The sequence below is a fragment of the Cercospora kikuchii genome (genome assembly GCF_019650295.1).
Source record: "Cercospora kikuchii DNA, contig_00008, whole genome shotgun sequence".
In the NCBI taxonomy this organism is placed as follows: Eukaryota; Fungi; Ascomycota; class Dothideomycetes; order Mycosphaerellales; family Mycosphaerellaceae; genus Cercospora; species Cercospora kikuchii.
Window position 1 is genome coordinate 1004010 of NW_025408589.1, and position 10958 is coordinate 1014967.

The 10958-nt window shown below is 53.2% G+C and overlaps 6 protein-coding genes across 6 annotated transcripts; 3 read left to right on the top strand and 3 right to left on the bottom strand.

Annotated features, from left to right (window-relative positions):
- Window positions 1-15: 15 nt before the first annotated feature.
- CKM354_001159100 (uncharacterized protein) lies at window positions 16-1977 on the bottom strand (the record flags this gene model as incomplete). Its single annotated transcript, XM_044807089.1, has 1 exon — window positions 16-1977. The coding sequence occupies one exon, from the start codon at window positions 1975-1977 to the stop codon at window positions 16-18; it is 1962 nt and encodes a 653-aa protein (XP_044663024.1).
- A 493-nt stretch (window positions 1978-2470) lies between these two features.
- On the top strand, window positions 2471-3544 carry CKM354_001159200 (uncharacterized protein; the record flags this gene model as incomplete). Its single annotated transcript, XM_044807090.1, has 3 exons — window positions 2471-2513; window positions 2567-3450; window positions 3506-3544. 3 exons carry the CDS (start codon window positions 2471-2473, stop codon window positions 3542-3544), a joined length of 966 nt encoding a protein of 321 aa, XP_044663025.1.
- Window positions 3545-4617: 1073 nt separating this feature from the next.
- On the bottom strand, window positions 4618-5562 carry CKM354_001159300 (uncharacterized protein; the record flags this gene model as incomplete). Its single annotated transcript, XM_044807091.1, has 1 exon — window positions 4618-5562. The coding sequence occupies one exon, from the start codon at window positions 5560-5562 to the stop codon at window positions 4618-4620; it is 945 nt and encodes a 314-aa protein (XP_044663026.1).
- A 645-nt stretch (window positions 5563-6207) lies between these two features.
- CKM354_001159400 (uncharacterized protein) lies at window positions 6208-7922 on the top strand (the record flags this gene model as incomplete). The annotated part of the gene is made up of 2 exons (XM_044807092.1): window positions 6208-6830; window positions 6887-7922. The coding sequence occupies 2 exons, from the start codon at window positions 6208-6210 to the stop codon at window positions 7920-7922; spliced, it is 1659 nt and encodes a 552-aa protein (XP_044663027.1).
- Window positions 7923-7935: 13 nt separating this feature from the next.
- CKM354_001159500 (uncharacterized protein) lies at window positions 7936-8940 on the bottom strand (the record flags this gene model as incomplete). Its single annotated transcript, XM_044807093.1, has 1 exon — window positions 7936-8940. One exon carries the CDS (start codon window positions 8938-8940, stop codon window positions 7936-7938), a length of 1005 nt encoding a protein of 334 aa, XP_044663028.1.
- A 389-nt stretch (window positions 8941-9329) lies between these two features.
- Window positions 9330-10901, top strand: CKM354_001159600 (uncharacterized protein; the record flags this gene model as incomplete). The annotated part of the gene is made up of 3 exons (XM_044807094.1): window positions 9330-10554; window positions 10605-10710; window positions 10760-10901. 3 exons carry the CDS (start codon window positions 9330-9332, stop codon window positions 10899-10901), a joined length of 1473 nt encoding a protein of 490 aa, XP_044663029.1.
- Window positions 10902-10958: the final 57 nt, after the last annotated feature.

Sequence of the window (10958 nt, forward strand, 5' to 3'; positions counted from 1 at the left end):
TCCCCGATACGTCCTTTACATGTCAAGGAGTTCTTCGGCGAAGTCGTCCAAATAGATAATCTTGAATCGTCCATCCCAGGCTCCCGTCCAATTGCTCTTGACGTAAGCTCTACTTATATTCTTACTCCAAGAGATCAATTCGACGGTCCACCCTTTCTTCAGTGCTCTTTCAGCCATAGCCATGAATCCCTGACTGTACTCTGCCTGCGCAGCGTCACCAGTTGCAAGCACCATAGTGCTTGGAACTTCGTAGTCAACAATACTCTCCATCATCTTCAAGTGCAGGATCTCATCGACACCTTGTTCAATCATCTTGGCAGGCGCGTATTGCGGCGTAGTAGACGTTTCCGTGCCACTGCCGCTTCCGCCGCCGATGCCATTTCTGAGGACTGAGTACACAGGAGGAGATGTGCCCGACTTGATGATTGTCGCACCTGGGTGCACAGCAGGCTTTTTCCCGCTCTTACTATAGCGACGGGCATCTTGCTGTTGGAAGTAGAGCTGACGATCGGTGAGCTCGCGAGCTTTGTACACTTTTTCGAACATGTTCATTTCATAACCGATTGCTTTTGCTTTGTCGAATGCCGGTAGCCATGGATAGGAACCGGCAAGAACACGCTTAGCAACCGGACGTCGACGTTCCATCAAGAGAGCGAGGCCGTCGAACGAAAGATTGGCCTGGGGAAGATGTGCCATTGGATGGATGCCTCTCGTGGACTTCAGCATGTCCATGAATCCAATGCAGATGTTGGAAGCGTCCACGAAGACGTGAATGCCTTTCGGATCGTTGTTATGGCTGGCTAAATTCATCGGTGCCACTAGGTGCTTCCGGTCCTGACCGAACTCACTGATTAGCTTCATAAGCAGAGCCCAGTGTCGGTCTTCACCGGATCGGATGATTTTTGGTTCAATAACTGGCTGTGGCCGCGCCTTTTTGGCACTGGCAGGCGCAGTGGGAACGTGCATGCTCATAGCAACAGGAGTGGCATTGATGCCGAGGGTTGCGTCGTTCTGTGAAGCAAGTTTTGGCTGCACACCAACAGATGCAGGAACCAGGTGAAGTTTGCCTACAGCTTGCGGTTGTTGAACTTGTGTTTTGCGTACTGGTTGAGATTGAGCGACCAGCTGTCTGAAGGTCTGCTTCGGAGTCGAAGGCTGTTGTTGCGGGGACTTGGTGTTGATAGCAGCCATTGCTGCAGCGACAGCGTTGACTGCCTGGTCTGTGGAGTTGTCCTTTCCGGGCAGTGCAGGTACTTTGGCCGTCTTTGCTCTCTCTGGCACAGGAGTCTTCGCTCGGCCAGGGGCTGAAGTTCCCTTCGATGCCACGGTAGCGTTCTGACTGCTTCCTGCCTTAGATGCTGCCTGCGACGCTGCCTGTTCCTTGTTCTTCTCTTTCATGACATGCGCTGATGCTTTGCGTGCAGGTGTCTTCCTCCCCGCGGTTTCTGCTTCTGATTCAGATATTGCATCAGCTCTGCCGCCATTGAGACGCGCCTGAGCGATCTCCTGCTCCCGCCTCTCTTTCCTACGCATGCGCTTCTTCTGCGTCTTGGTCAAAGGTGTCGCATCAGCGGCCTTTGAACTGGTAGCCCAAATATCCTCGCCGTCGGTACCGTCGGTGAATGAAGGATGCCGCTGAATGGGCTTCGGACGGGACAGTGTGTAGGCTGCGCCATCCGAGGTGTAGTCCAGCTTCCGGGCTGGCTTGACGGATCGTGTTTGGTGATCGATTCGAGGTGGCCCGTCCTTGGTTGGCACTGGAGTGCCTAGAAACTGCCAAATCTTGTCGAAGCTCCCCAGACTGACGCCCCCGTTGTTCTCGTCAGGCTCAGCATCATTGCTAGCTCGCGGGTGACTGTCGCTCTCCTTGTGCGAAATGGCTGCAGTGGAGTCCGCATGGCTCAGTGCTGCATTGTGAAACTCGATAACATCACTCAGATCCCAAAGCGATTTGGTCTCGGTGGTGAGTGTGGACATTAACTGGCAATGGTCGGCGTGCTGAGCGCTGCACGCGGGCGGGTGTTTAGTTGGTGGCGGTGGTGGCCTGTCGCACTTGTCGAGGGGCGGTGTTAGTTGAGGACGACAACAATGTCGAGCGATGGTGCGGATTGATAACAAGCGATAGAAGAGGCGCCTCGAGGTGGCGACGAATGTGTCATTGAAGTGTCGCAGCTCTGGCGAAGGTGAGATTCGAGGGCAGTCTGGATGACTGCATTGCACCTGCGTCCGCCACCGAGATCCCTGCACACGGCAATCGGACCCCACTTCCCGCAGTTCATCCGTTTCCAGGCGACCACGACTCACCTTTGACCTTCACTTCCCCAATCAGGAATCATGCGCCATTCTTCCTTGCAAGCCATGCTTCGATAGCCACATTGGTTCTACGACCGTCCGACAGCCTGTATGGATACGTACAAGCGAACACACTTTTCCGCTCTCCCCCATACCCTTCCGCGCCCACCACGATAGCATGTCGGCCGACTTTTGGGCCGGCTATGTGTCTGGAGCCATAGGTAGCCTGATCGCCAGTCCGATGTCTTGACTTGCAGCTCATGTGCATGCTCAGGAATCCTCATCGGCAATCCTCTCGACATCATCAAGACCAAATTACAAGCCGGCTCTGCATCAAAACCTTCAAAGGTCTCCATAGCTCCAACTCACACACTGCCCACGAACCTCCCTGCGGTCTCTGCTCCGACGCAGCACGCCTTATCACGATGGACCCAGTTTGCTCGAGGTGCGGCAGCGCCCATACTTGGCTACGGTGCTCTCAACGCTGTCATGTTCATGACGTATAATCGCTCTTTGTCCTATTTCCAAACGGGTAACACCAGCACTTTACCACAAAATTTCACGAGCCAGCCTGAATGGTGGAAGATCTGGTCGGCTGGTGCACTAGGTGGCCTTGCTACATTCTTCGTTTCTACGCCGACAGAGCTAGTAAAATGTCGCGCCCAGGTCTCCAATCCACCTCGCTCTTCGTGGCAGGTAACTCAGGATCTGTGGCGAGCGGCAGGTCTGAGAGGCTTGTACATGGGTGGCGCCATCACCGCTGTGCGCGACAGTGTAGGCTATGGCTTTTACTTTTGGTCGTACGAATTGAGCAAGCGGGCCATTGCCGACGAAGCCGACACACATACCCAGGAAGCCCTCAAAGTGCTTCTGTGTGGCGGTTTGGCTGGCGTTGTTACATGGGCCAGCATTTTCCCACTTGATGTTGTGAAGACGAGAGTGCAGACATGGGACTTGGTGCCCGCTAAGGGGAGCACCGGTGTTGAAGCTCCTTTGCTAGGCAATGCAGCAAGACCTTCAAAGGCCATAGTCACAGCTAGACCAGCTACGTGGAGCATAGCCAAATCGCTGTACCACACAGAAGGCGCTTCTGCTTTCTTCCGAGGACTTGGCGTATGTAGTGCGAGAGCTTTCATCGTGAACGCTGCGCAATGGGCTGTAAGTGTTGACAATTTCTTCTCCGACGCTCTCCTTACTGATGTCATCCTTGCAGGTGTACGAATGGATGATGAGAGTGCTGACTACTGCGTGAACATTGCTCAAAGCACGATAATGCGTCTGGTTCACATCTCCACAGTCTGTGCTCGGCTGGCACTAAAGATTGTGACGAGCCTGTGCCATCTAAAGCCGCCATCTGCAACCCTGCCACAACGAGAATTCGAAACATCAATTCGCCCGCATGCGCTGTATACTCAATCTTAGCCTGCCGCTCAGCCTGTTCGCGCGAGAAGACATCATACACATCTCGACGTCCCGGGTCATTTTCAACAAATTATCCAGGAATGAGTGCGACGAAAGTGATGTGCTTCATCATGAGAACAGCAACAACATCGAGATTATAGCACTGTGGCATATGCAGCCTCTCAAATTACACAAATAAACATTCCAGCCAGCTGAACCTGGTCTCCCATTTCGCATCTTTCAGCTTGACCCCAACATCTTTCTCATGCCTCCGACACAAATAGCCTGACACTGTCACTCATTTCTTCTGTCGCTGTTCCGTTTCTACCGTTCAATCTTGCGTCGCGCTCTTTGACTATTTCCTGCCAGGCTCTCTTTCGTCCGGGGTTGCTCGGTCATCGTTGTTTTGTTCTGAGGTGCTTCGAGCATACCTGGAGAGTCCCGTTCCCCGAAGTCTCAGAATCGTATGTCTGCCACGGCCCATAATTCGAAGGCAGAGGTCTCCCGGACAGCTTTGCCATGTTGACCGCTCTGAGTATGAGAATCGCAACCAGTGCAGCGCTGCGAGAGTGGTTGTTCAGCCTTTTGCCCGGAAGAAGGCAGAGCCAAGTCATTACGAATCGCTGGTGGGTCGTGTGCTGTAAAGATGCGTACTTTTCATGGTACCTGGTGTCTAATGTCCGCAGTTGACTGTTGAGTACGCTTTCTGAGTCTGGTCTTGTAAAGGCCCACTGCTGGCTCAATCTGTAGCCGCATTCTCTGTCTATCGTGCTGTATGTCTTATAATGCGCCGGTGCATGTAGTGAGGCTGTTGTTATGGCATCGAGCAATGTGCCTGATTCACTGAATCGTCTTTCAGTCTCCCCAGATTGAACATCTGAGGCGCTGCGGGACTGCACGAAGCGAAAACCTTGATCGTGCGGCCTAGTATGATCGCGTAGTCGTGAACGAAGGAGTGAGAAGCGGGCTTTCTCGTGGCGACTTCCTGGCCCTCCTGACAAACTTCACAATGTGGTCGACTCCCTCGGGTTCGTTCACCCAGTGCGCGGGCTCTCCTTCTGCGGTGTCGTAATCATGCCACTCCACATTCATCCCCAGCTTCTCTAGGCTCTGTGCCAACTCTTCGCCATACGTGATATAAACGATCGGGTCATCTCTCGTGTGCGCCAACATAACTGGTGTCTGCACGGATCCTGGCCAGCGGCTATCGGCACCCTCAATTGTTTTTGGTCGTGGAAGCCAGGTGTTCAGTCCGATAAAGCCTCCAAGTTTGTGAGGTTGCTTGAGAAGGACGTGGATTCCAACTGCAGCGCCTTGTGATATGCCAGCCAGAATAACATTTTGCCATCCCACTATCGCAGCTTCTATCGAGAGCTGATTGTAGATGATGTCGATTGATTGAGTTGGGTCCTGCTCTATCTCTCCTTGATGAGGGTTCTCTGTCGTTTGCATATCGAACCACTGGCTCATGTGTAGGCCATACCGGGCACAGTGCGTGACAGGTGCTGTTGGAAAGACCCATTTGACGCCAGGCAAAGCTTCTTGAAACGTACGTTCATGAGAGTCTGTACTCTCGAAGAGCTCCTTAGCGAACTCCTTCGCCGTGCTGTCACGCCCGTGAAGAAAGACTATCGTCTGCGTATGCGGGCCTAATGGTTCGAAGATGATGCAGTTTCGCGAATCGCCTTTGTCGGAGTCCAAGGTAGTATCTATGCGCCAGAATAAGCCGAGTCTCTTCCACATAGCGTTTATGCAGGTGCGACGCTTGACGTCAATAGAGTTGAAGTATAAGGCGAACTCGTCTCGAATAACCTCAAAGACCTCTTTCAAAGAAATTTCTCTCTGCGCGGGTGCTCTGGCGACCTCCATATTTTCGTGCTTACCTGGAGCGGTCAGCATGGCTGCGCGTGAGCGCGATGGCTGTGTTATATGCGACGTGTGTTCCGCAGATGAATCAATCTGAGCCGGCCGTCGATTGTCTACTGGTTTAGCATATGCTGCTGGGATGTTGCTGGTCTTCCACGTTGAATGGAACGTTGCGCCTGCGGCTCTGCCCGTGGGGCAATATGAGGCAATCAATCGCTTTTATGACTGTGCAATCAAGTGGCGTCATGGAATATGGAGGCACAGGGAGTGACCTGCGGTGACTGTGAAGAAGTCGTCTGCTCCTGTTGTCCGTCATCTGCAGGCAAATATCACGAGACGGCGGTATGAAACAAACATGCGGTTTCCCTTCTTGGTTCACATGCACGACAGATGTCAATGGCGAGGAACGCTCGGAGGCATCGCTGACATGTGCAGTATTATTAGTCGATGGTAAGCAGGTGGACGACGTTGTAACAACGAAAGGAGAGAGATAGGAGAGGACTCAACGAGCTGTCCGGATGAAGATGTGCGAAGATTACTGTCCGGCTATACTTTATTCCGCCCGAGTTCCGCCCCCGCGTATGAATGACTTCTGTCGCTCTGAAACCATGCCCATTTCTTCCCACATCACCTTTTACCACGATCACCATGACGTCCATGGCCGACCTGGACAATCACGTGGCTCTGCTGCGGAAGCAAATTGCGACCACGGAAGCGCAACTCGCATCGCTGAAGCAGCAACTTTCGCAGACGGAGGCTCGTGCGTCGCGAACGCGCCTGCTGAACGCTTCGTACCATGGCGGCTTTCCAGCAGAATGGATTGGCGAGATCTCGTCCGTGTTGACCGATGAATTGATCAACTCGGAGTTATACACGCCATCCGTGGCATCGGGCGGAAGCGCTGAGGGCATCGCGATGAGCATTCGTCAAGAGGCGGGCATCGAAGGACGCGAATTCGTGACGCCAGAACCTGTCAGCAGCGGTCGCTGGCCGCTTCAGAGCGAAGAGTACAAGAGATATGGACGCCAGATGATCATGCCAGAAGTCGGTCTGCATGGCCAACTACTGCTCAAGCGCGCAAGAGTGCTGGTTGTTGGCGTGGGAGGACTGGGCTGTCCAGCAGCTTCATATCTCGCCGGGGCAGGTGTTGGCACTCTAGGCCTCATGGACGGCGACGTTGTGGAGGTCTCGAATCTCCATCGCCAGATTGCGCACAGCGCCACAAGAGTCGGGATGAGCAAAGTGGACAGCGCATACGATTTCTTGTCAGAGTACGTAGTCGCGAAGCAATGCTGTTCGACAGATCTCATTCTGATCTCCTTGGTAGGTTGAACCCTCTCGTCAAGTTTCAACGACATCACTTCCACCTCACGCCTGAGAAGGCGATCCACATTTTCTCGCAGTACGACCTCGTGCTTGACTGCACAGATCATCCTACGTCGCGCTACCTCATCTCAGATGCATGTGTCTTGACAGGCCGGCCGCTCGTCTCTGCGTCAGCTCTGAAGACAGAAGGTCAGCTCATAGTCCTCAACAATCCCCCGAGACCACCTGGAGATCCCGCAGGCGGGCCATGCTACCGATGCGTCTTCCCAAAACCTCCGCCAGCGGATTCCGTGCTCTCTTGTGGTGAAGGGGGCGTGCTGGGACCAGTCGTTGGAGTGATGGGTGTGTTGCAGGCACTCGAAGCCATCAAAGTCTTAACCACGAAACCGAAGGTGTCACATCAAGCGGGCAGCCCAATTGACCTTGCTGCGCTGATGTCCCTCCCGCCTTCGCCTTCATTACAGCCACAGGAAGAACCTCCGCGTCCCACGCTGACAATCTTCTCCGCATACTCCACGCCACAATTTCGAAGTGTACGAATGCGAACTCGAAGAGCCGACTGCGCATGCTGTTCTGCGCAGGCCATTGTGACACGAGATAGCCTTAACTCGGCCTCATTGGATTATGCAGCTTTCTGCGGCCTGAATAGTCCAATCAACGTCCTGCCACCGGAGTCGAGGATATCTGCATCCGAATTTGCTCGCCTGCCACGAGATGGAAGTAATGCACTGATCGACGTACGCGACGAGACACAATACCAGATGTGCGCGCTGCGAGGTAGTCTCAACGTCCCCTGGAAAGGAAGTGCTCAAGGCTGGCTTGAGAAAGCTTTCCAGACCGGGGCGCTTCCTGGTCCCGGTGGCGGCAGTGATTACTACGTTGTCTGTCGCTACGGTAACGATTCCCAGCTAGCAGTGAAAGCGATACGCGACTTGCTGCAACATGCTGGAACGGAGTCCAGGATCAACGTCAAAGACATCAAAGGCGGGTTTCGCGCCTGGAAGGAAGAAGTCGATCGGGAGTGGCCAGAGTATTGAGAGTCCCTGCCGTTCAATCATTGGCGTTCATCCCATATTCTACATCGAAAACATTGCCCTCGTTGAAGAAGTCCACAAGGAGGAAGTTTGGTCGTCTGCCGTATTGACTTCTGCATCTCGCAACGTGTTCGCCCAGCTCTCCGACATGGAACCCGGCGCCATTCGTTGTATTTGCGTATGTGGCATTTGGATATCGGAAGCCAAGAAACTGCGCATACAAGAAATGATTTACCAGGCTCAGCGTGCGTGGCACGTAATGCTGTCCGAACCAAGGCCGCGACGCATCACAGTCATAGTCCCAGGGACTATCATTGATGAAGCTTGTCTCGAAGAGATAATTGAACTCCAGCAGAAGAAATGGCACGGCATCTTCATCTGCGCCTCTGGAGAGAAAGGTGATGAGTCTCTTGTTCGTGGCCACGAGCTCTGCAATCGTCGGCCAGTCTTCGATATACATTCTCCTGTCTCGCTTTTCGGGCGGAGGGATATATGACATGACATCCAGCCCGGTGTCGAAATAAGCTTGAGCCCAATGTTCAAGTGGCGGGCCTGTGTTCACAAACAGCAGAGTCACAACCTCGAGCGGATTCTCGTCGAGGAACTCTTTTACTGTACGCAAGTGCTCGTGGAGACTTCCGCCGTCCATGAGAGCGCAGTTGAAGTGACAGAGACGAATCTCATTCGAGCCATTGGGATCCACATGGCCTTGAGCTTGAATGAGGCGGACGCCAGAATTTAGCTGCGTGGATACATCAAAGTACTGATTGCCAGACAATGACCAGTTGTTCTCTTTTCTACGTATTGCTGCTGCATCGTGCGTCCCGATGAATGTCTGCTCGGAAAACCGCTTGTGAAAGAGTGAAGGCACGGGTCGCCGATGGCCAGGTCGTTTTGGGTGCGGTTCATCTACCACAAGACCAGCCGGAGGAGTGTTCAGCGGCTGCTGGCGCTGCCAATGAAATTGCGACAGCAAGATGAATGCCAGAAGCGTCGCAAGCAGGAGTGGTAAGTAAATCATGACTTCAACACCTGTAGTTGAGAAGCACAATGCTGTCGTCCATGCAAGCTCTCGGTCGTGATCCTTGCTTGCCGAGCCCGGCGAGTGACGGGATCTGCGCCCGACGCCTGCCGGCGCAATTCAGTCCGAGGGACTTGCTCTCACCTCCTCTTTCTGCAACCACACTCGCATGAGATCAAGGTTGCTGCGCTGTTTCCCCACGGGCAGCATGTGTCCCTCAATGCGGAGCGGAATGTCGCACTGTGGACCCTTGGAGCATTGCCGCAGCTGATCAGCGACGTAGGAGATGGATCAGGTATGTAACAGGGCGCATTTCTGCTTCTTCGTTCGTGTGCTTTCTTTAGCTTCACTCGTTGCACTAAATCACAGCTTTACGGAACCGGTCAGCCATGGGACGCAAAGATTCGTTTTACACTTTTGGTATAGCCATCTTTGCGGCAATAGGGACGTTCTTCTTCGGCTTCGATACTGGTATCGCTACAACGACGATTGCCCATCAATCATGGATCGAATACATGGGCCATCCATCGAACGGCATGACGGGAGCTGTGGTCGCTGTTTACATAGCTGGAGAAGCCGTGGGAGCTTTCATGCAAACCTTCCTCGGTGACAGACTGGGCAGGATCCGGTTCATGCAATTGATGTGCATAATTGTCACGATCGGCGTCATCATTCAGACGGCTGCTGTCAACATGGGAATGTTCTTAGCTGGCCGAGCTCTGGCAGGAGTTGCCGTGGGCGGCATGGTGGGAACAGTCCCCATCTATCTCAGTGAGATATCAGCTCCGCATCATCGAGGACTAATTGGCGGAATCTCTGGCTGTGGCATTTCCTTTGGCACCATGACCAGTAACTGGGTGGGATTTGCTTGCAGTTATGCGCCTTACGGAGCCATACAATGGAGACTACCGCTGGGTATCCAGATCCCTTGGGGCATCATTCTTTTCTTTGGCCTTGCAACCTTTATGCCAGACTCTCCTCGACAGCTGATCCGGACTGGCAAGACCGACAAGGCACGAAGCGAGTTTGTCAAGATTCGACGAGATCTGGACCTCGATGAAGCACAAGAAGAGTTCGCTCTCATGCGGGCCCAGATCGAATTCGAGATGGAGCGTGAGCTCACCGATTACAAGCAGATCTTCAAGCTCTTCCGACATCGTGCGCTGGTGTCCATCGCCGTGCAGACAATGACTTCGTTGACTGGAGTCAATGTGATTCAGTACTATCAGACCATCCTTTACAGATCTTTGGGAATCGAGGCCCACACTATCCTGGCATTGGCTGGTGTTTACGGAACCTGCGCCTTTGTCTCTAACGTGCTTACAACAAAGTATCTGACTGATCAGTGGGGGCGTCGAAAGATGATACTCGCCGGTCTCTCTGGTATTATCGTCATTGAAATATATGCCGCAGTCATGCAACGCCAGTTTCAGAACACAGACAACAGAGTCGGGAAAGGCTTCGCGGTACTCGGCATCTACTTGTTCGTAGTCTGGTACTATGGCATGTTGAACTCAACCACATGGCTCTACGGCGCGGAAGTATTGCCAATGGCACTGCGGAGCAAAGTTATGGGCCTGGCAGCTGCTTCACATTTCATAGTCAATGTTGGAGGTAAGTTCGGTCCAGCGACATCGCTTTCCAAGTACTGACAAGGATCGCAGTCACGGAAGCTGGTCCTAGCGCATTCGCGAATATTCACGAGAACTATTACTATGTCTTCGTGGCATGTACTCTGTTCTTCTTGATCATTGCCTATTTCTACTTCCCGTAAGTCTGTCAACGACCGTCTTGAAATTCCCATTGACTTGTTCGACAGTGAAACCCGACACAAGACTTTGGAGGAAATTGCTGCGGCATTTGGCGATCGGGTTGTCAGCTTGAGCGACAGCGATTTGATTAGAGATCAAGGAGTTTCCAAAGGGGGTAGTGACCACATGGATATCGAAGTGGCAAAGTAGATCGCAGTGACTGCTCGAGCCTCTGCTTGCCGGCCAAGGACTGCGTTGCGCCGGAGA